The 24,006-nt window shown below is 41.0% G+C and overlaps 3 protein-coding genes across 7 annotated transcripts in view; 2 read left to right on the plus strand and 1 right to left on the minus strand.

Annotated features, from left to right (window-relative positions):
* Positions 1-2,349, plus strand: part of RNF139 (ring finger protein 139) — a 26,256-nt gene extending 23,907 nt beyond the window's left edge. For both annotated transcript variants that reach the window (XM_088179052.1, XM_014870160.2), the window contains one exon: positions 40-2,349. In XM_088179052.1, the coding sequence (XP_088035178.1) occupies positions 99-1,850 (1,752 nt within the window). In that variant the 5' untranslated portion in view covers positions 40-98 and the 3' untranslated portion in view covers positions 1,851-2,349. The remainder of the gene's footprint in view (positions 1-39) is intronic.
* The window catches only part of TATDN1 (TatD DNase domain containing 1), an 18,621-nt gene extending 227 nt beyond the window's left edge, over positions 1-18,394 (minus strand). The window contains exons 1-13 of one of the 4 annotated variants that reach the window (XR_015808495.1): positions 18,314-18,394; positions 17,058-17,123; positions 16,428-16,477; positions 14,125-14,188; positions 12,797-12,940; positions 12,655-12,697; positions 8,870-8,955; positions 8,724-8,764; positions 7,258-7,334; positions 6,507-6,577; positions 5,513-5,639; positions 4,961-5,027; positions 2,617-2,873 (exon numbers count right to left, since the gene is read on the minus strand). Coding sequence is in view for 3 of the 4 variants with exons in the window: in XM_014870162.2 (XP_014725648.2) it covers positions 2,771-2,873; positions 5,513-5,639; positions 6,507-6,577; positions 7,258-7,334; positions 8,724-8,764; positions 8,870-8,955; positions 12,655-12,697; positions 12,797-12,940; positions 14,125-14,188; positions 16,428-16,477; positions 17,058-17,123; positions 18,314-18,392 (951 nt within the window). In the remaining variant the exon portion in view is untranslated. Of the gene's footprint in view, positions 1-2,616; positions 2,874-4,960; positions 5,028-5,512; positions 5,640-6,506; positions 6,578-7,257; positions 7,335-8,723; positions 8,765-8,869; positions 8,956-12,654; positions 12,698-12,796; positions 12,941-14,124; positions 14,189-16,427; positions 16,478-17,057; positions 17,124-17,843; positions 18,084-18,313 lie in introns of those variants that run through there. The other 3 variants (XM_014870162.2, XM_088179077.1, XM_088179071.1) reach the window with 3 other exon arrangements.
* NDUFB9 (NADH:ubiquinone oxidoreductase subunit B9) lies at positions 18,382-22,007 on the plus strand. Its single transcript, XM_014870163.2, has 4 exons — positions 18,382-18,508; positions 18,636-18,828; positions 20,720-20,833; positions 21,767-22,007. The coding sequence occupies exons 1-4, from the start codon at positions 18,423-18,425 to the stop codon at positions 21,896-21,898; spliced, it is 525 nt and encodes a 174-aa protein (XP_014725649.1). The 5' UTR covers positions 18,382-18,422; the 3' UTR covers positions 21,899-22,007.
* Positions 22,008-24,006: the final 1,999 nt, after the last annotated feature.

Consider the following 24,006-nt stretch of genomic DNA (forward strand, 5'->3'; position numbering starts at 1 on the left):
ACTTCTGCTGAGAACTAAATGATTTCAATCTGATTTTAGGTGTCTTTGTATCCAGCGTTGTTCTGGTCCTACAACAGCGAGCACTTTTCAAGTTCTACATGATCGCCTCAGCGTTTCTGCTGGCTGCAACTTCAGTGTTGGTGAATTACTATGCTGCTTTGCACATAAACTTCCACAGTGCCTACTACACACCTGTATTTGGAATTCAGATCTTCCTACAAAAAGGACCTTCGCTATGGATGGCACTTTCCATCCTTCAGCTTACCTTTGGAATCGGATATGTTACACTGCTAAACATGCAGTCCATATACTCTCAACTCATCATCCTGGATATACTGATTCCTGTAATTGGCTTGATTGTTGAATTACCTTTAAATGTCCGGCAAGTACTTGTTTTTATTTCAGGCCTAGTTCTGACACTAAATACTACAGCCATTTTAGTTACGAAAATTAAGTGGTTCTATTATTCGGTACGATACGTTTATCTGCTGGTGAGGCACATGTATCGTATTTATGGATTACAGCTATTGATGGAAGATACATGGAAAAGGATTCGGTTTCCAGCTGTACTACGTGTCTTTTGGCTAACAAGACTTACAGCACAAGCTGTTGTATTAACGTATGTCGTAAAGATGGCTGAAAACAACACGGAAGAAAAATTCTTCTTAATATCGTGGGATAACTGTTGGGAACTGATTTGCAGCCTGATCATCAGTGGGTGTGACTCTACTTTAACTGTGCTGGGCATGAGTGCTGTCATTTCCTCAATAGCGCATTATTTGGGACTTGGTATCCTGGCCTTCATTGGATCAACTGATGAGGATGACAAAAGGCTTGGGTTTGTAGCACCCGTCTTGTTTTTCATTTTGGCTCTGCAGACTGGTTTAAGTGGGCTGAAACCAGAGGAACGATTAGTTCGCCTGAGTCGAAACATGTGCCTTTTGTTGACTGCAGTCCTGCATTTTATCCATGGAATGACAGACCCCGTGCTGATGTCTCTCAGTGCCTCCCATGTGTCATCATTCCGCAGACACTTTCCTGTACTGTTTGTCTCTGCTTGCCTTTTCATTCTTCCAGTTCTGCTCAGTTACATCCTCTGGCACCACTATGCACTAAATACTTGGCTTTTTGCAGTCACAGCATTCTGTGTAGAGCTTTGCCTAAAAGTAATAGTTTCTATCACTGTTTATATATTGTTTATGATTGATGGCTACTATAATGTGCTATGGGAAAAACTTGATGATTATGTTTATTATGTTCGCTCAACTGGCAATATTATTGAGTTTATATTTGGAGTAATCATGTTTGGAAATGGAGCTTACACAATGGTTTTTGAATCGGGAAGCAAGATTCGCGCTTGCATGATGTGTCTGCACGCGTACTTCAACATCTACCTGCAAGCCAAGAATGGCTGGAAGACTTTTATAAACCGCCGGACTGCTGTGAAGAAAATCAACTCGCTTCCAGAGGTAAAAGGGGCTCGGTTACATGAAATTGACGATGTCTGTGCAATCTGCTACCACGAGTTCACCACCTCTGCACGCATTACTCCGTGCAACCATTACTTTCACGCACTTTGTCTTCGGAAGTGGCTGTACATTCAGGACACATGCCCGATGTGCCATCAGAAAGTGTATATTGAGGACAAAGAAAATGCCAGTATCTCTAACAACAACGGGTTTGTAGCACCAAATGAAAATCCTGTACGGGTTGCAGAAGAAGCTGCTGATGCTGAAAATGAATTAAATGAAGATAATGACAGTTCTGATAGTGATGAGGAAGATGATGACTGTGTGGCACAGCACTTGAATGAGACTCTTAATGTTGACTCTAACTCTCTTGGTGATTAGGAAGTCCTTTACTAAGCCGTGAGGTATTTGTTCAAGATTGACTTCAGCAGAATAAAAGTATCACTTTGTAGTTATTGTACTTAAGCACAACAGCAGTATCTCAATGTTGAGTCTGTGAATGGTGGTTGTTTACTGTGGTGTGTGCTACTGTAAATATACCTCTAATTTTTGCTGGTCTTTTTCATGACCACCTTAAAATTATGTACATTATTGTACATGGAATAAAATGTTTTCACGTTTTTAAGATGGTGGGAAAAACACTCTTTAATTGATGTAGTGATAATGCTGTGCCAAAGACTGTATACCAGTAATCCCCAATCAATGTCTTCTCGATGCAAATGAAAAATACTGGTGAAAACAGACTGTTCAGCCCGTCAACTCAGAAATGAAAGCCTGAGCCAAAGCAGCTTTACTTACAAATTCAGTATTAGCAGAGCTTTATTGCAAAAAACTAGTGAGTTGTGTTTTTAAAAAATAAATAAAAATTTAGGTTGGTAGACTTAATGCTATAGCATTTGCATATGTGCAACAAAAGGCGACACTGCTCAGCTTTCTGGTGAAGCAGCAAAGCGCATGCCATGGATGTGTCCCACCCTCCTGAACTGCCAGCAATAGCTTGAAGTGCTTTACATGTGAATGCAGCAGCCTGATGCTCATCCTGGGCCTCCACTGCTAACTGGAGTTACAGGCATGGGCTGGCCTTGAAGTCGATCCTTGAATCTTGACGAAAGGGGAACAGGGCTGACAAACTGCACAAATGCAGACCACCTTTTCAAAAGCAGCTTTAATCTTGTACCATAAAAAAACCCAAACCCACTACACATTGGCTTCCACTGATTAGAACTTGCAGGTATGATGATTTTAAAGTTTTTGCAATATATTTACTGAAGTTATGCTGAATAAATGTAAGAAAAACAACTTTACATATTTGGAAAGAAGACTTTAATGGTGTTGTTATATAGAGTGTTGGCCAACTCAAGTGGGTCATCTTCTCTTACTGCTGCCATTATTTCCAGTATTTGACTAAAAAAAGAAAGATTTATATTACAAGGCTGAAACCCAGTACTTCAGAATGTACTTCAGAATGCTGCATGTGTATGTACAAGTCACTAAGATTAAGCTGGAATAAAAACCTACACTAAGAGCAATAGGGCAGGGTGCTCAGATATGCAAATAGCTTCTACTTTTAAGTTACTGCCATTTCCTTTACACTGAACACTGGTTTGCTCACTGGTACAGATTCATCTTTGGTCTTTTGACTCTTGTTTGGAGGTAATTAAACAGCTTTCTGTTTGAAGGAAGTGTCATTTTGTGGGTGTCTTTATCAATGATCTTCATTTTTCAAACAAAAACTCATTAGCCTGTCAAGGCTAAAGCTGTACTATGAATAGACTGATCTATGGTAAAGCCTAAATTCCAGATACAGCTTTATCAGAGCACAGCGTTGCCAAAGTAACTTACTTGTACTTCCCTGTTCTTTAGTTTAATTCTGATTAATGTGGTCAGGTATTTGCAGTAAATATTAAATGATCAATTTCAAAAGGCCCAGGGCCTTCATACAAGCTAGGAAGAGGAAGCAAAAGAAATGGGATGGACATGATTAAAACTAAGCCACAACCTCTCTGGAATTGCTTTCTTGATTCTTTAAAAGAAAAATATTCTGAACCCTTCCTGAGATGTGCTATACTTCGATTTTTCCAGTAGCAGCAAAAAACTTCAAGCTTCACCATGACAAGTAAGAAGCTTAAGTTTGGTGGCAGGGTTTGGTGGGCTTTGGATTTTGCCTCTATACTGAAGCAATGGCTAAACTTCTTTTTGTGAAAGCATAGGAAAAGTTGTTCTTAATAATTACTTTATTGCAAATATTTTCCTAGATGCAGAATTAGCCAGCTTCTTGATTTAAGATGATATTCCAGATGAGATAGGGTGAGATCAGGCCTACACAGAAATAAGTAACAAATACCAAAGAATTTCACCCAAGAAGACTTAGGGACTTATCCCTCCTCACCTGGATACAGCAGAAAGCTGAAACACTGTGTATGAAGGAGAAAAGTCTCTTGTGGCTGATTTTTTTAAAAAATAGCTTCCACAGGGAGTAGTTCTAAATATATATATATGAAGCAGTAATATCACCATCAAACCTGAAAGGTGTCCAGCACCACCAACATCAAATTGAAAACTCCTCCTGCCAATTGAGCTGTATTAGACAGTATATATACCCTAAACATTAAAAACACTTTGTTGACTGAATAACATTCCTTCACACCAGATTTTGCTGCTTGAGGAGTCACAAAATACCAATTATCAGTTACCATTCTTCATTTTTCTTAAGGTTTATGAGGTTCTTGAAATTCAAATGGTTATAATGAACATTATTGGGATGATAATTTCAAAATAAGGTTGAGCCAAACAAGAATTTTTTTCATAAAAGAAGGCAAAAGCCAAAGTACAGCATTTGTGTAATGATCTTGAGTGCATCTGTGCAGGACAGACTGCATTTCAAGTCTGGGGGTTTCTGAAACATTTCTGTAAATTAAGGCAGCAGACAAATATGTGGGGGTGTTGTTGACATATGGGCTGGTTGAAATAGTAACAGTAGAGGCCCTTCACTTGTGATCAGAAGAGTATTTTCAATTGATCTCTTCCCCCACTCCAAAATCATGGACTGACCCTAGAAAGTCTTAGAATACTGAAGGAACCCTTCTGTGCTAATGTAATTGTGCTAAAAGAAAAAAATGAGTATTACAATTGACCTAATTGCATTAAATATATCTGAACACTAGGAGATGTCACCATGTAAGCTTAAACTGTGCTTTTACATCATCAGTGGTTTTCCAAGTTCCTTCATGTCTCAAAAAGCAGCAGAATTCCCTTCACTTCTCAAATAAACTCTTGTTTAGACATCTTGCTGCATACCTGGATCTTTAGTACTATCATGAGCAGTACTTCAAAATCTAGACAGGGAATTCTGAAAATTCAGCATTTCATCTGTTAATGGTATTTAATGCAGATAACTAAACATTTTCACTAAAACAATTGCACATTTTCCCGCTTTTCACACTTCTGTGAGGAACTGTGTGAAAAGGAGGCAGAAAACAATGTCTGCTTACCAATTCTGTCCATAAGCCCCTGGAGTTTTCTTTCACTACTCTGTATCTTGGCTGCTGTCATTGATATCTGAATTTCAAAGGATCAGATTCTTTGAAGCACAACAGCAGAAGGAAGAAACATCCCTGACAAAATGCATATTGTGGCAGTTCATGTCACAGGCACTGCTGGTGCCTTGGTACTGTCCCACCTGTGGGACTGTCCCCTGATCCCCAGGGCTGGATCAGTTTTTAAAATTACCTGAACAACAAGTGAAATGAATATTCAAGTCAGGTTACTTTAGAGGGTTTAACCTCTTCTACAATGTATCAAGTGAAAAAATAAAAACAGTACTAGTTTCACTTTCAGGGAGCATTCTACATCTAGAATTGCTGAAGTAGGAAAATTAAGACTTCTAATTTTTTCCACAGCCTATAAAGCAAAACCTTACACAAGTTTCAGTACATTTAGAATTAATTTCTATTTTTTACATTACTAGTGAATTGGGATTTTTCTATTATTTTTTCATGTCAGATTGAAGTATTTAAAATAAGAGTACAGTGGTACACACTTACATTATATGGCAGGGTTCATTTCTGTCCTTCAAGCAGTGCCCTTTTTCCCATTTCTTTTTTGTAGGAAATGTAGTTTTAATGTATTTTGATCCAGCATGAGTATTTTTCACTCCACACCAAGGTGCATCTAGTTTAATTTGAATAAAAGAATTAGGCGTGCAATTGAGAATAGCATGAGATAGTTGAATCAGCTACTTCTACAGACAAAAGTTCCTGCAATCTCTAGCAGTGACCTCTAACTCAAAAGGAAATTTAAGAGATCTGGGCCATTTAACATCTTGGATTTTTATACCATTATCTTCAGGATGTTACACTTGAAAAAAATCAGCAATATATAACACTAATTTCCTCTGACATGATAAAGACAACCAGATACACTGCAAACATTCCACAGAAACTTCCTGTGTAACAGGTCTGTACTTCATGTGCAAATAAATTTAAGGACTTAGCAGTTCGCAATTTTCCTTTCTCAGAGTCAGGAATGAAAACAAATACTATATTTGTAACTGTGAGTTATTGGTATCTGAACATGAAAAAAGATAACATCCCTATTCAGTCCATTACAATGACTGCTCAGTGGCCTAAGAGCCACTACGAGGGGAATTCAAGATTCTTCCACCTATATTCCATTTAAAGAGCAGTTGTTTCCAAATGCTGTTACTGCTGCCGGTGGCTAACTCACAGCCATTGCCCTGTGCTTGGCACATCTCCAGCAAGCCACATTTTAAAAGATTCTCAAGCAGGATTCTGGTGCATTTAAAAATCTGAGTTGTCAATTTGTCCTTTTCATCTTCCCCTGCAATGTCAGGAACTGACACAGCAGCTTATTCCTTCCAGCAGAAGGCTGGAAAGGAGTAGTTCTGTAAACTGCTTTCTCAAGTAGAGAAAACAGCCACTGTTCTGAATTCTTTAGGTCTTGATTCTGCTTTATGATTGTTACACCAGTATATCTCATTGCCCATTGTCATAAACTGACCAAGATACAAAATCTTACCAGTCTCTATCATTAATCGTTCACTAGGAATTGATTTCAGTGTTTCCAAGTTGGCTTCTGTTTTCAGTGAACTAGAAAATTTAGAGTTTGGTTAAAAAAACCCAAAACATAAAAAGTGTATAAAAGTAATTACTGTGCCTGTTATATTGTTTTGTAGCAAAAGCAGCTTCCTCAATAATTTTGTTCATGAATAAAATTTGCTTCCTTTTTTAACAATACTGCCTGTAAATTAAAACTGTGCAGAAAACAGCAAATTGAGAGCTAGTGGGAAAAACCATCTCACCCCAGTAAGCTGCAGAACCCCTCTGGCTGCCCTTGCTTGCCTGGTGACAGCCTCTGTGCCTTACAAAGTGGTGCTGGCTGGCATTTGGCCAGGTGACTGCTGAGAATGCAGACTGCATAACCAGGAGATGAGGCACTCAGGTTACATTTGCATTACTCCAGCATTTGACAGGCAGCTTAAAGTCAGGCTGTTTTTTAAATGCTCCTCAGAAGGAATCTTTCCATGCTCAACAACCTTATTTAATTACAAACAAGGATTGTCCTGAGGGTAGTAGAGTGGACATGGATTAGCTCACTGAGCTGCACAGCAAGAGCTTTGATGGCTAACAGACTGATGAGAGCAATTCTAAATCTGTCAGATGATTAAGGATCTAGTGAGCTTTGAAAACGTGACCTCATTGTTTAAAAGAGCAATGAGTTCACTACAGCTGCCATTTAAAAGCAGTTATATTTCTTGTAAAGAACTTACCAGCCATTTATTCCAATATAAAGATCCAAATCTATTAGAGCTGCTGCTTGTTCCTTTGTGCCATCAAAAGAATGTACCTAGAACACATATAGATACACAGACATACAAAAATACAAATGTACTTTTATTAAAAATCCAATCATTCAAAAGTATGTATTAACTTTTATTAGCATCAAATACCTTCAACAATATGCCTCACACATCATTACAAACATCAATATGGGACATGGCTCAGTTGATTTTGAATTTGAGCAAAGTTCAGGCTGAAGTCACCTGAATGCAGTAGAAGTGGTTACCACACCTTAACAGTGACACGTATGTGTAGGAGAGACCTATGCAGTGATACTCTTTTGGCCCTGGAGCCCCCTGTAACTGATAACTGGGAGATCATACTCAGGAAATAATCCTGTGCATGCTGAATTTTTAGATTATTTCCTCAGTATTCTGTTCAGGGCACTATCAGGGCCACCACAAGAGCAGCATTCTGTTCTGCACAGATATTAGTCCACTGGAACTAGCAAGACAGTCTGCTTGGTCATTCCACGGACTTAGTCATTCCAGAGAGGAAAGTGGAGGATCACAAGTTACACAGTGTAATGCTGGGAACTGCATCTTCTCAGCCTGAGTGGAGTAAAGAGACTGTCTGCTCTGCCTCCCCGTGCTGTGACCAGGGACAGGCAGTTGCAGAAGATGCCTGCTAATTTCTCCCCTCTTTCCTGGCTGTGCAGGAAAAAAGAAAGGAAGGAAAGCAGAGCCATCATAGCATTACACAGGAGCAGAACATGCAAAGCACTGAGCATGGGGAAGGGTTTTGTGGTAACAAGGACAAACCTGGGATCTGCATTATTCTTGTAGGAGGTGTGGTCTCATGTTAGAATCATGAGCATTTATTACTTTTGAAAAATCCAGTCATAATGGAAATCTGAAAAAGCGTTGCTGGACTTCCCTGACCGTTTCACCCAAAGCTTTTCCTGTCAGACTTTTGAATTAAAAAACGTGATCTGAATACTTAAAGACATCAAGTAATCGAAAGTTCCATCTGGATATAATTTGAAGATGATGTCTAACGTCAGAAGCAAATGTCTGAGGTTATGGCTTCCACTGGGAACATGCATCTAAATTATCTGCGGTCTGAATGCATTGCAGTTACAGACACTAAGGAATTGGGAAAAGGCCAATGTCAATTATGAGGTGCTTAAACTGTCCTTCTGGCAGGCCAAGAAAAACTGTTCACATCAGCTGCAGAGCTTTTTCTCAGCCTATCCTCTTACCTTGCAAAAATCCTGTTGAATAAGCAATGAAAATAAAAATAGTAAAAGGGACTAGAAAACTTACTAATTAATAACAGCTTAAATCATATAACAGGAAGCCTACCCAGATTCCATGACAAAGAAAAAATTGCATATTAAACAACAATATTCACACATGCACGGAAAAATGAATGCTACACTGAAGTCCATACTTACCACCCCTCCTACAACTCTATCTCGGTTTCTTCTCATTATGTCTACGAAATGAAATAAAAATTTGAGACAGCTTTATAACAGATGACTATAGAAGGTTTTCATATTCAGAATTTGCTCTGAAGATGAAATTGTTAAACAAAACCCACCTAAAAATTCAGTATGTGAGTTTCTACAGTGCAGAAACATGGGCAGTTGCATCTGTTCTGACAAATCAAATTGTTTTTCAAAATACCTGTAAAATAAAATTCACCTTTAAAGAGAAACTCAGTGTAAGAAAAAATAAAGATAGTAAAATATTTTTTCCCCAAGCTTATGTCTTCCAGAGCTGAAGACAGAATTAATGGATTTGCCATGCAAAAGTTCTTATTTGTGCAAGGATTTAAAAGAAGCTCTTTCCCATGTGTATTGCCACAGCTATGGTTTGAAGACAGGTAAGGGGTCAAAAGCCTCAGTACTGCAGAATGTTTATGTGTATATGCTGAGCATGTACTCTTGCGTAGTGTGGATGCTGAATTTTTATTTATTTATTTATTTATTTTGAATGGAAGAGGAACTGACTGTTCTTTCCACAAAGTTCTGAAATGTCAGGAATGGGAGAGTGTGGATGACAGAGGCCACTTTTCCAGAAGCACTCACAAACACAATGAGGGTGAGCAGGAGAGCACTATGCAGGCTTCTACAGCCTCCAGTGGCCAAACTGCATCAGAGCTGCTGACCAGTGAGTAACAATCCATAGAGGTGAGTCTTTCCTCTCTTGGGGTGGAACAAATATCAGATTAGACACCATACTTCTGCCTCATTCTGCCTATTGTCTCTACCTGTTTTCCCTCCCCTCCTCTGTGTTCCTGCATCCTTTCCTTTTCACTCCTTTTTATCCCTCTCCAGCTTTGTAGTCCTCGAGTTGCCCTTGATGGGGCAGTAACAGGGAGGCCCCACCGTGTGAAGAGACACTGGAATGTGGGCAGAAGGAAGGTAAGAGGGTAGCCAGGTTCCTCAGTGCAATTGCCAAAGGAAACTACTTAGCACTGAACTAACCTGTGCTTATCATTAGCAGTGAGCTCTGCAATTACCACTCCACATCTCTGCTGCCTGGCTCCACCCAGGCAGGGAAATCACCCATGCTCAGGGAACACAGCAGAGGAACTTAGGCACGGCAGAAGGCCAGCAGCGCAGGGTGACTCAGTGTCCAAGTGCTATTTGAAGGATGACGTTATTTGGGCGAAGCAGGAGAACAACACTGCTCATCCCAGCAGGCTGGGGCTCTGCATATACTGGATTTCTTGAGGTGTTGCTGTTAAAACACAGTCCAGGGCACTGGGAAAGTCCCACCATCAATTACCATACCCATTTCAAATGGAAACGCCAGTGATCACACACTGCTGTGTATGAGTCACTTATCAATCAAGGGAAAGAAGCAGCAAACCATTAGTTTGATTTACATTTTCCTAAATAACCAAACTACCCTAAATAAATATGCAACTGATAATTTAATATAATTTTCACTATTTTCTGTATATTCAAGTTGATATTCTCAGATCAAAGTTACCTTCCCTGTTAATCAGTGTAAATTGTTGAGATAAAACAGATTAAACAAATGAGCTGTAACCTTGAAAACTGACATGAAAATTCATGAGAATGCATTACACCTACTTTGAATGTTCTTTGTCTATATATCCTGCTTAGCTTAGCTTGTTTGACTAAATATAAATTAACTAACTCATGATTGCTCTTGTGGTTAAATAGGTACAATTGCTAAGTTTTTAGTGTGGGTTTTCTTTTGACAGAATACTTGTTTCATATAGGAAAGAGGTTTTAGAGACACAACTGCGAATAAGCTCCCTAGGTAACCTACTGGCCAATTTCAACCTAATTTTGAGAAGGGTAGAGCCCTTGAAAGTACAAAGTTTAGTGCCTCTACAAATGGAAATGTAACTCAAGCTTCTTCCATTCCTAGCAACAACAAAGCCTAACACATGTTTTTCCTTGGCTTGTCAAAGAGGAAGGGGAGGTGGACAGGGAAGTTACTGTAGAGACAAAAATATTTTTTAAAAATTGAAAACCCCAAACCCTGGAAAAGCATGAAGAAACCAGACATACAGTGACTGGAATGATAACAAAATAACTCAGTAGGAAACTAATCCTGACAAGTTCCAGTGCTTAAGGAATAACCTGTTCCTTTGAGCAAGCTTAGTTTTGATCATCCCGTTCAAATGCTACAGGATCAAGACACTAAAAGAGCTAAAGCAAACTGGCCTTGCTGAGGTAGATCTCCAGACAAACACTTCTGAATGAATTTGAGTAATGGTGCATGTGATATTGTTCACTTCCCTCAGTTTGGTTGGGAAAACTCCTGGCTTTGTGTCGCTACACCCCACAAACTCCTCCCAGTAGTACAGCAGATGTGAAACTTCTATATGCTTACCAGTCCATTTGTAGTATGACTTTCACCATAGCATGAAGGCAGTACCTTCATCTTACTACCGTTCAAATCACTGCTTTCCGTGGGAAAAGTTCTGAGAATGGGGAGGATTTTTGAAATAAAAAGTTCTTAGGAACACTACAACAAAGAATTTTCATCTTTATTATCTTCTTATCTTTATTAATTTTTAAACTGAAGAGATAAAAAATATTTATTTTTTACAGCGGAAAATTATCCAAAAGAAAACAGCATTACTAACCAGCAAAATATTGATTAAGTTATAAATGAAACAGAGGTCATGCTCTGATACTTCCTGGGAAACACACAACATAGTGCTCTTCTGTGGGGGAACTGTGCAGCTGCGTGCCAGCCCTCCCTGGGACTGCTGCACCTGAAACCAGTGAACCGTCTCCATGTATTTCACACTCTGCCTTCCTCTGTTTAGTTCACTCATCAGGCCTGTCATCTCTTTCCTTACAACTCCATTTCAGTGCACCCAATGAGAACTCACTACAGCTCTTCAGCTGCAGTCCATTGGACAAGGAAATGAGATATCTATTTTTTCTCTCTATAACATCAAGGCAGTTAAGGATCTTAAAATCTGGTACTCCATCAGTATTTTAGATAGCCATAGAAAAGAAATAGGTGTGTTTTGCTCAGCTTGTACGCTGAATTCTACCAGGAAAAAAACGTCCTGTCCCCTTAGCTGAGTATTTCACTGTAGGTCTGTAGCATTATGAAGAAATTAACTCCTCCTATTGCTAACATGCAGCAATTAGAAAAAACACAACCAAACACTGCCCCCCAGTGACTACTTTACTCAAAACAGTAACATGCAAATGTAATTCATTAATCACTCATCTTATTTGAATTTATCATCTGTATCTTTCAACCAGTTCCCTCTGCAGAGAGATGTTCTCAATACAAGAATGCAGGCTGATTTTAGGGGCTGTTGTAGCTTCTTTCCACTCAGCATCTATGCTGCATGTGTTACTTCTCCACCTCCTGAGATTACCTTTACCATCAGCTCTCCATTATCTGCTCCCAGCTAACACCTTCCTTACTAAAAGCTATTTTTTCCCCACTCCTGACTTATGCTTTTGATAGTTCTGTTCCCTTCCTCATGCCTTTCACTCAAAACCCCAATTCTTTCACACACTACATTTATGCTATTTTTCCCATGAGTGTTTTAGAGCTCTTAATTATTAGCAAGAATTAACATCTCTCACAGCCAGAAATCCACAATTTCTGATCAGTTATACAGAAAAAGACATACTGCTGTAAGACATGTTGACATAAGTCAACATCAGGCAGGTAGTAAAATTTAGCACACTGCACTACTTGAATGTACACAAATTTCTTTAAATTCCCATTTCTGCCAAAACTCTGGGCCCAACCTTGCAAATTTTAAGGCTAGATGTGACAGTATGTTATATGGCAGAACACAAGATAGAAAATACTCCTGTAAATTGCTACAAGTCAATTAATTCACAGTCATCAAAAGTTTCTTACTTGAGTTGGATGTCCTTTGGGCAAAATTCTAATCTGTCGAAATCTACAAACAGAAAGAACAAAAAATCCATTTAGTATTTTAGGATTTTTTTTTTAGTATATGTCTAGAAAAGAAATACTGAAGTAGTAAGAGAACACTTACCTAAGCCACATTCTCCAACTGCTATTACCTTTGTCCTATTTTTTTCAATCAGATTTTTTAATTCAGATAAATACTGTTCAGGGCTACTCTGTTCAAATTCTCCACAGCGGGTAGGATGACAGCCAACTGTACTGAAAAACATGTCTAAAGCAAGAGAGTATTAGGAGGTTTTAAGGAAAAAAAAAAAGAAAAATTATTTAAAGTATAGACAACATCTGCCTCTGGAGGGGCTTTTTTACTGGTCACAGTTTTAAAAGAAAACTCCCTTTGACCAGATTTATCTTAATGATAATTTAATGAGACAGACATTTTCTGCCTTAAAAATGTCAGACAGTATCTCCAGTGGGAGTGTGTGTCTTTTTAGTACATATTATTTGGTGTACTCCAAAGCTGCAGCTTAGAGCTGAACTGTTCTGGTGGAGCAGCCCTCAATAAATCACACAATTGTGGAGGCTGGATGAGACCTCTTGAGATCATTTAGAAATACATCTTGTTCAAAATGCATCAGGTAAGAACTGCAGAGAGCATTTCCCTCATGTGCCCCTACATAACCTGTTAGAGAATTTCAGAGGTCACACATGCCTGATTTACTCAAGTATCTGATCTAGACTGCCTTGCCAAAACCAACATTTCTGATAAGTGTAAAAGCACTGGGGAAGGGAAAAAACAGATAAGGCCCTGAGCAACTTGCCCTGATGTTCAAGCCAGTCCGGCCTTCCTGATGGGAAGTGGGGAGGTAGATTAAGTTGGACCACATTATCTCCTTGAGTTCATTCCAACCAAAATTAGTTAATGTTTCTGTTAATAAACAGTACTTTATAATGTGTTTCAGTTCAAATACATATTTAAGTAATTAGTGGGATGAAATCTGCCTAAAGAAAAAAGAAGAGCCATTTTCCTTTCACAAAGAGAAAGGAAAAGCAAGGGGAACAATCAAAGATCAAGCTAGATCTTGATCAAGCTAGTCACAATAGACTGCCGAGTAAAAAACAAACAAAAAGCCAACAAACCCTATATATTTCACAACACTTTACCTTATTTCTACAACAGAAACGTGTATCAATATTTTTATTGCAAATTTTCCTAAAAATTTATTCTATTTATTTAGAAATAGAACATGCAGGAAAAGAGGGATTCCTTCCAACATCAGGAATCTAAAGAGCAACACACAAACTCATACACAATGCATTCACTCCACTATGAAATGTAATTTCTCATTTTAATCTGAGATTCTGTAAACACCTCTGGGGCAGGTCCTTTTGAACTCAATTCTGAGAGCACAGAAGGTTAAATTTACACTGTCAGTCAAAAATATAAAGTGGAAATACCGTTTGTCTGTGCCAGCTGTAATGCATCTTTACTATCTTCTAGACTCCCACCTGTAATCAAAAACTTGAAACAAGAAAAGTACTGTCAGTGTGGATGTTCTTTGAACATCAAACAGAATGTTTAAGAAAACACAGGAAGGATCTCGACAGATACATTGGAATACAATTACTAATAAATATATAACAAGATTTCATAAATCAGCAATAAACCTCAATGGTTCTCAGGAGCTAGTAAATACAGTAGGCAGCAAAATACGATTTTTTTGTCTTCATCAAGTATCTTGTATGCCAAGCATTTAAATCACTAAAGGAATAAAATACTTCATTTTGCAGCAATATTAGCTTCCTTATACAATGACTGAGGACTGTATTTGCACTCAAGAAATGGCACTTAGAAATACTCTGCCTCTCTTACACCTGGTGAAAGTATAGAATCCTAGGAACCCAAAACAAGACACCAGTAAGTAGTTAAACCAAAAAATGAGTCTGTATCAGAGTTGGGATTATAAATTCAAGAATTTCCATCTGTGTTCTTTTATTTTTACCTTAAAGTTTTCACATGAGAATTGTTGCCTACAGTGTACTTTTTTAACCACCACATGCAGAATATTTCAGCCTAGGTTGTAACAACCACATCTACAGTTCTTTTGCAGAGCTCTCCTCCCTGCACGTGCTATCCAGCAGGCTCTGTCAGCCCCTGCTCAGACACTGCTGCAGTGCGCTCACGACACATGGACACATCAATGACATCACCGAGAAATGCTGAGCTGAAAACGCCTCAGTGCATACATGACACAGAGCAAAACTTCACCAAAAATTACCATAAAGCAGCAGCTATACAGAAATATAAAAATATTTTATAATAAGCAGATCAAGGTTCTAAGCAAGCAGGAACAATCTGTGATGGAATAGGCTTCTGACACTGTACAGGCCAGGAGCAATGCTGAGAATAGCTAAGGGCAGGAACTCCTGAATAACATTTCTCAATCCACTGTGCATTTTGAAAAAGTTATGCAGCTAATCTATTTTGTATTATAAAATTTAAAAAAAACACATTTTCAGAGGGTGGTATAAAAATTAAATAGCACTTACACAGCACATATAAATGTGACCTCACTCCTGTATTTGCTGCAGTGAGGTAACGTCTCCATCACTAGTTTTCTTTTCTGCCTCCCAGTGCATTTCCCACTCTTTTCAGAGGAGAGTTTTTCAACAAACTTCCAAGATGCCTGTTCCTCTGCTAGAGGAGTGTTTACTTCTTTATTTCTAATTCAGTAGCCTTATTAGTGCAGTAGAACAGTTTGTGATAGTATGCATTGTATTCTATAATAATTCATATTTTTGTCAAGAATTTATTCAGTTTAGAGAGAGAGGCAGGCTAAACTATGGAATGTGATGCACTGCTGAAGACACCAATTTCAAGTTCAGAGGTACAAATTCTCTCATAATGATGCTGTTTTAATACATGTAAGCCAGTATTTACGAGCAAACATGCAGATGTCTCAACTGTAAGAATTTGTGGGCACTCCCAGCTCTTCTGCAGTTACCAATTTCCTTTACATATAGAAATATCTGAAAACCTAACTCAGAAGAGTGTGATCTTCAGCAGTAATTGTTGATTAAGAATCACAGAATCATTAAGACTGGAAAAGACCTCCAAGATGACTGAGTTCCACCTCTAACTGCTCACCACCACCTTGTCAACTAAACCATAGCACTGAGTGCCACATTCAGTCGTTTCTTGAACACTTCCATGGGACAATGACCACCACTTCCCTAAGCAGCCTGTTCCAGTGCCTGACGACCCTTTCCATGAAGAAATTCTTCCTTGATGCCAACCTGAAACTCTCCTGGCAGAGCCTGAGGTCATTTCCTCTTGTCCTGTCACTTCTTGCCTGGGAAAAGACTGACCCCCCACAGCTGCTGCTTATAGGATTTACTCTCTAAAAGCCATACAGGATATAAGAAAAAAAGGAATGGTTGCCTGTAATACAACATGGAAAATCACATACCACTTCACTGCAGCAGGTCAGAGGAGAATATATTTCTGTTAAAACTGTACAAAATAACTTCTGCATCCACATCACCTATAATATCACTGAACTTCAATAATCAGCTTCAGTAATGATCTGTGCAAATGGAAGGACAATGCTCTGCACAGAACTTTTGGTTTGTGCTGTTGAAAGAAGTTACTGCATTTTCCATTCAAGCCCCAGAAATATTGTTTTAGTGGGAGAGCACTAAAAAAGCAAATATTAGAAAGCAGCTTAAAATTTTAAAACCATTTCATTATAAGAAATTACCTTTTTAATGCCAACTTTGACTGCTCTCTCTATTACATCCAGAAAGTCATCTGCAAAAGTTCATAAAAATGTCATAAATTGAACTTGAGGTTTTACAGCATAATTTGACTACTTTTCAATTTTCATGCAGTCAAAATTCTTATCATTAAATCTTTAAACCATACTTAATTAATCTTTATAAGACAATAACAAAGTGCAATAACTGGAGATACAATTTAAATCCAAGTCAGTGGAAGTTTTTCCAAATACTTTAGGAGGCTCTCCACTTTTACATATGTATCTAAAGGCCACAAGAGCAAAAAGCCCCACATTATAATGAGCAACTGTGATTCAGCAATGCAATACTTTGACAGACACTGTTCATAACTCTCATATCAGTTTTTCAGTGCAATCCTAAGTAGATTAGTAATTGTCCATTTTGCTCCAGAACAAGAGTTACCTGCATGTAAACAGCACTTAAGACAATGCATTTTGGTTAGGGTATCCAACATATTTAGTGAGGCTTTCTCTTTTAATCCCAAGTACATAAAGAGAAGAAAGAAACTCTAACATCATGTTCTGACATGCAAGAGGCTTCTAATTTAGCTAAAGGGATCCTGTCTTCCAGCAGATACAAAAAAAACCATTTACCTTGATGTTTCTGTGTTCCCCTGTAGATTCCTCTGAACATAGGATCTGTCAGGTTAATACCAATATCTATGGAAAACCAAAGATAGAAATAAGAAGCTATAATTGTACTACATTTTACTCTAAGCATCAATCAGCTAGGGCAGACAATAGAAACCCTATCTAAACCCTGGACCAGCACACTGCCAAGTCATAAAATGCTAAAATAAATGTATAAGCTTACTTGTATAACTTGAAAATTTACTCCTTATTAGAAGTGACAGAAAAATTAAACTTTCGCCTCTGTGCAACTTCAGACTTTCCGTGAGTGTATTATGCACACCCTCATAACCACCAAAGCGAATACACATATGCTTTTTATTACAAACAAATCTGCTTCTCACACAAAAACACAACTTTATGCAAACAAGCATGAAGGAAGGGAAAATGCAGCATCTCCCACACAGCCTTCCACGGGTGGAAGCAGCAGAATGCGTCCTAAGAGCTGCCTGTTCTCCCTCCTGGTGCCATCCCAAGCAGCACTAACGGGAGAGCTGCAATGCGGGTACCGGGGGCAGCTGCCCGGCCCGGCCCGGCTCTCTCGGCTTTCCCCGCGCCGCAGCCCAGGCCTGAAGCACCGGCCCCAGCACAGCCCCTCTGCAGCTGCCCGCGCCTCCAGCGGGGATTCTAGCGGGAAGAGAAATTTCCCAAGGAAACGTAAAGTTGCTCTGCAACGCGTAGGATTTCCACATGAACCGATCTTTTTAAGATATTTACACACATTCCGTCGAATTTGCTAAAAATACTAACGTTTTCACCCAAGCCAGGTCCATACGATCAGAAACAATCAGGAATAATGTGCCAATGCGGACAGGGAGGGAAGGGCGGCCGAATCCCCAGAGCTGAGGGGTAACCGAGGAGCAGCAGTGCCTAGACACAGCACAGCCATTCCCAAACGCCTCCTCTGGGCTCCAAGGCCGCCGAACCTCCAGACACCGAGAGCGACCGCAGGTGGTAACAGGCCCTGCCTGAGGGACTGGGGCGGGAAGTGGCAGGCCGTGGCAGAGGGGCTGGGACAAGCCTAAGAGACTGTAACAATCCTGAGGGACTGGGACAAACCCGGGATAAGGCGCTGGAGCGGGAGGTGACCAGCATTAGATAAAGCTCCTCACGGAGTGGGGTAGCAGCCGCCGCCTCGGCCCCGCACGGGGCGAAGAGCGGGGGGCCTGGGTCGCAGACGAGGGGACAGAAACCCCCTGCCCTCCCCGCCGCCCCCTCACCGATGAACTTGGCGCGGCTCATGGCGGCTCCGGGCGCTCCGGCGGCAGCGCGGGCGGGGCCGCGCCGCCCTCCCGGCATCCCCCGCGCGGAGGGGAAGCGGCCGCCGCCATGGCCGCGTTCTTGACGCACCAGCAGAAGGTGCTGCGACTGTACAAGAAATCCCTGCGGCACCTCGAGTCCTGGTGCATCCACCGGTGAGGGCGAGGGGAGCTGGGGAGCGCTGGCCGCTCTCACATCGGAGCGCTCAGCCCCGCGCCTGGTTGGGTCCGGGGTGGGGAGGTGGTTGTTTTTCTCCTCACTGTGCGTGACCTCTGTCCGTAGAGACAAGTACCGCTACTTCGCCTGCCTCCTGAGGGACCGGTTCGATAAGAACAAGGATGTGAAGGACATGGTGAAAGCCACCGAGCTGCTGAAGGCCGGTGAGGCGGAGTTCTGGGCCAGCCAGCACCCGCAGCCGTACGTCTTCGCCGACTCCCCCGGAGGTGTTGCCTACGAGAGATACGAGATGTACAAGGTAAAGGGCCGGTAATGCTGTGCATCGCCTCGCTATTTGTGCTTGTTTTATATAACTTGGACAGGGCCGCAGCTTCGCTCAGCAGTATCACTTCACTGCTCACTGAACATCTTGTTGCTTGTGTGGGAGGAGCTGCTCCGGTCCTTCAAAATGGAGTTTCATGATCGGTTTGAGCACAGCTACTTGTTCGTTTGGGATTTTTTCCTGGGGATAATCATCTGCTCTTTTGCCAGGCGCAGTGGGGCCTGTGGTGGATTAGGCTGGGGAAGCGAACACAGCCTCGAGGGAGCTCTGCTGCCTCCCAGCACTGCCTCGGTTCCTGTGCTGTGCTCAGGTGTCACCTTGGCTGGCAGGGACGTCCCTTCACTCAGCCCTGTGGTTCTTCCAGCATTTTGAGTAATGGTACAAGTTACCATTTGCCTTCATGTGCTGCAGTGCCAGACTGTGCAGTTTGTGTGCTACTGTGTGAGAGGAGCACTGCCTGGAAATAGAAGCCTTATTTTTAGACTCTTTAAGGCACTTCTACAGGCAGTGACCATCAAGATTGTTTTATGTAGGAGCAGAAGTTCCAAAGAAAAACACAGGGACTTTGCTTTATTGTCGTAATCTTTTTAATGCATTAGAAGTTAATACTAACCTAGAGACTGCATGCAGCCATTTCCTCATGAATTTGAAAAACTTGGCACAAGACTGGATATAATCAGATCTTTTTGCATATTAAGCCACGGAAAAAGAAAAATCTGACATAGATTTATCAGGGGCAGAATAAAGAATATATGAGTAAAAAGAGAAGAGAAGGACTTACTTAAGTTTGTGCCAAGGTCAAGGGCCTGAGCAGTAGTCGAGATAACAGTGACAGAGAATCTGGACAGAAAAAAGGGGCAGCTGAGCAATAAGTGGTCAATATTAGTCTTCATACAGAAACACAAACTGGGTTATGCTCTCTTTTCCCAGTTTGATGGCCTAAAACTGTCTTACCAAAATGGCTGTCACAAGGCTTTGGCTGGTTTGTGTGTCAGTGACTATCCATTGTGGATGCTGCTCCAAAATGTAATTTTTATAACTCAGACAGTTTGGTGGTTTTAATTGGAGTTTGCTCTGTGTGGATATTTACTTGAGCAGCTGTGCTATTTCTATTCAGACAAAGGTTTGTTCTGTGATGAGAATCACAGCAGGAAACGAAAAGTGTGAATATCACTGAATATATTATGGTACTGGAGCAACTTCTTCATTTTCTTTTCTTTTTTTCATTTTTTTTAATTGGGATTTTGATGGGATTTTGTTTTTTAAATCAGTGTTCCTATCTTTAAAATGTACAATTAGGTTTTTTAAATCACTGCAAAATTTTTAATTTTGCTTTTTTCCCTTGTCAGAAGGTCTTAGATGTCAGATCATTCTCAGGATCTCAAAGGCCTAAGAAACTGCTCATTTCTTAGTAGTTGTAGATAAGCAGAAATGAGCTGTAATGTTCTGTCTGTCAAGTAAAATAAATCAGTAGTTGGAGAGAAGTATTCCTCTAACCCGCTGCCTTTGAGAGAAGGAAAGGAAGAAGTCAGATCTTCTCCTCTACCAGATGGAATTATTTTGAGACGTTGAGGGTGAACTGAGATGACCTGGAACTTGTTTTAGAATGCTGTGATTTAAGCAAGCCACTGTGATGCCTTTCTGTGGGTCAGGATAGTGTATGAAAAGTTCTGACTTCTGCTACGTGCCTTGAGATAGTCAGGCAGCTCTTAAATGGTGTTTTTATGTAGTACTTCAAAATGGAAAAAAAACCCTAGGGAGTAAGACAGACTGGCTTCAGCCTTTGTGTTTCATTCTTCTGTGTGTGTATACAATTGTGATTTCATATATAAAAATAGTATTTTAAATCTTTTTTTTTTTTCAACAGATTCCTGAATGGTGCTTGGATTTCTGGCACCCCTCTGAGAAGGCAATGTATCCTGATTACTTTGCCAAACGAGAGCAGTGGAAGAAGCTGCAGCAAGAAAGCTGGGAAAGAGAGGTCAGTGCTTGCTCTGTGCAGAGGAAAGTCTTTAGCCAACAAGTATCCTGTGTGACACAGATGTGTTCTTTTACTGAATGTCTGCTGCTGTCTCAGTTAGACTCCTCAGTGCTGGAGCCCTTGTCAGTGTGAAACAACCTAAAATGCCTACACATTTGTTACAGCTTCTGAATGTTGTGAAGGGAATTTGAAGTTAAAGCTGAACCTGCAGCCTTGTGTTAGTGAGAGCTGTTATAGCAGTTTTGAGAAAAAAAATTCCCAAGTGGGATGAAAGGAGACTAACAACCAGGGAATTCCTCTTCTGCTGCTGTGGAGCTCTGACACTTTCTGGTTACATCTTTGAAAGTGATTTGCTGCAGTGGTCATCAGTTGGGCACTGAGACTAATTTCTGGCCATCTAAAATGAGTTGCTTGGAAGAAGTTGGTGTTCTTAGAACAGTTCTTTGATTCAGTTGGATTGTGACACTCTGAGTGGAATTGACACAGGGGCAGCCAGCACTTGTGCTGCTTCAAGAAACGGGTGCTGAAAGCATGTGAGGAGCTGTTGGTGACATACAGGAACAGAAGTCTCCTACTGACTGCAGGGAAACTTGGTCTGGACTTGGAATTATCTGTCAGCTTCCAAAGCAGCACAATTCAGCCTGTTTGATAGATTAATGGTAGATGTGAATTACATGGAAATAATGACCTTTTAAGTGAAATTTCTCTTGTAAATCACTTCTTACTCCTAAAAATTCCTTCTTAGTTAGGTAGTATGAGCCTACAGTGATTACTGAGTGGAAGTTAATGTTGGGAAACATGAAACCTGTCAGCTGAAGGTGTTACCACTGGTTCTTCTCTGTGGAAATAGGGGCTCGCTCTGCTCATTGCCTGGGGATTGAAAATGGGAATGTATGTTAATGTGCTAAAGCAGTTCTGTGTCTTGTCTTCTAGATTAAGCAGTTACAAGAAGAAACTCCAGCTGATGGTCCAAGAACTGAAGCTTTGCCTCCAGCTCGTAAGGAAGGGCATCTGCCCCCCATGTGGTGGCATCACGTCACTCGACCTCGTGAAAAGCCCATGTGAAAGCACCTTGGTGTGAATGGCAGAAGTCTGTGCTGCAGGCAGGTGTCACCTCAGTGACCACTTGCATCTCTAATATAGAACAAAGCCAAATAAAGTAACAGAAAAGGTGTTTTTCTGGCACACTGCTCTTCTTTAGCACACTGACACTTCACTGCCAGTTTGTGCAGGCAGTTCATATCCGCGCCATAACATGGAATGTGGTACTAAGTACAGGAAAGTTGTTAAAGATACAGACAGCAGCAGACATGGGCTTTGGGTGTTTTTTAATGAGGGTAATTTTGACCTTTCTGCAGGATACAGACATCTTTCCCTTCTTCCCTCCTCATTAGGCTCTTTGCATTTTTCACTTTTGTATCAAATCTCGACACAAACTTTCCTTACAACATTTCCTCGTGGCATGAATACCAGTGCTGTAGAGCACTAGAGGAAAGTTGATCCCCATATAAACTGAATCTCAGATAACCACTGAGCTGCACCAGTTAACAGGCATGGGCTGCTGAGGATTGTGGCTCTTGTGTGTCCATTCACGGGTCACACATGGTTCTGGCAGTGTGACACACTGAACTGAGGACAAAACACTGTTTGCTTCTGGCCACGTTCCCAGAGCATTGATACGAGACACAGGAAGTTCTGCTAACACTTTAAGTGTATTGTAAGAGATCAGATGGGATATAGCCACTGAGAAAAAGCTCGGAGGAAAATCTGGCCCTTCAGCTTTTTCCTGTTTTTTAGGGCTAGGAGATTTAGCTTGCCTAATCTGACTTCAATTCTACAGAAGTTACTTGACTGTGGCCATGTTTAAGCCTAAGGCTTAATATTTCTGTGAACCCCAATTGAACAAAAGATGGCAAAGCATGAACTTCAGTTTTTCTAAGAACTAAATGTATGTAGCTCAGGAATAAGGCTTTAATCTAGGTGATTTTTAGAAACTTTCCAGTCTGCATGCTAAAATAGATATGAATTTTGAAAATAAAACTCCAGTAAAACAGCTTTATGTATTCCACAGCTGCAATCTTCATTACTTCCAGGAAGCAGGATCTGTTCTCTGTGCTCAGTTTGTCCAAAAGTAGTGATGGAATTGAGTTGTGCCTTCCAGCACAGCTGTTCAGTACATGCCACACCGCAGGCTGGAGCTGTCACTTGGAACAAGTGCCTTCAGTATTGAAACAGCTGAGCAAAGCACTGACACCTGAGTGTGACAAGATGCTCAGCAGTACTTCAAATTCAGCCATAAAGAGATGGGGGAATGAAACCACGATCCTTTTGGAGACATTTCCATCCAAACCACATTGGTTTTTCCTTTTAACATCTTCCTGACTGTATTGGGATTGGATGGGTTAACTTTATACCGGGCAGCTTTCATAGTCCTGGGAAGGGGGTAAGAGCACACCAATGCTCTGGCTACTGCTAAGCAGTGCTCCACAGCATCCAGGATGTCCACCTGGCATCCCCCTCACCAGTGGACTGGGAATGGGAAAGGTCTGGGAGGGGACAGTGAGGATTCAGGATAGCTGACCCAAACTGACCTAAGGGCATGGGCTCCTCTGCAGACCTCCAGAGATTCTGCCAGGAGCCTACTCCAGTACAGGCTTCCATGGCCTCAGCTTCCTTTGAGCATCCACCTGTTTCAGCATGGGCTGCAGGTGGATCTCTGCTCCCCCATGGACCTCCATGGGCTGCAGGGGCACAGCTGCATCACCTGCAGGGGAACCTCTGCTCTAGCACCTGAAGCACCTCCTGCCCCGCCTTCCTCACTGACCTGGGTGTATGCAGGGCTGTTTCCCTCACATACTCTCACTCCTCTCCCCACCTGATATTGCTGTCCCACAGCAACTTTTCCCCCTTCTTAAGTCTCTTATCCCAAAGGCATTACCACCATCACTGTTGGGCTCAGTCGTGGCCAGTGGTGGGTCGATCCTGGTGCTGGCTGGTATTGGCTCTTTCAGATGTGGGGGAAGCTTCTGGCAGCTTCTCACAGAAGCCACTCCTGTAGCCCCCTGCTACCTAAACTTAGCCTCATAAGCCCCATGCAGTGGCAAATGGGTACCTTTAGAGAAAAATGAAATCACTGCAGTGGCAAAGAAATAAACTGGGCTATTGTGTGGCAG

The sequence above is a fragment of the Sturnus vulgaris genome, chromosome 1, assembly GCF_052056855.1.
Source record: "Sturnus vulgaris isolate bStuVul1 chromosome 1, bStuVul1.hap1, whole genome shotgun sequence".
Classification (NCBI taxonomy): Eukaryota; Metazoa; Chordata; class Aves; order Passeriformes; family Sturnidae; genus Sturnus; species Sturnus vulgaris.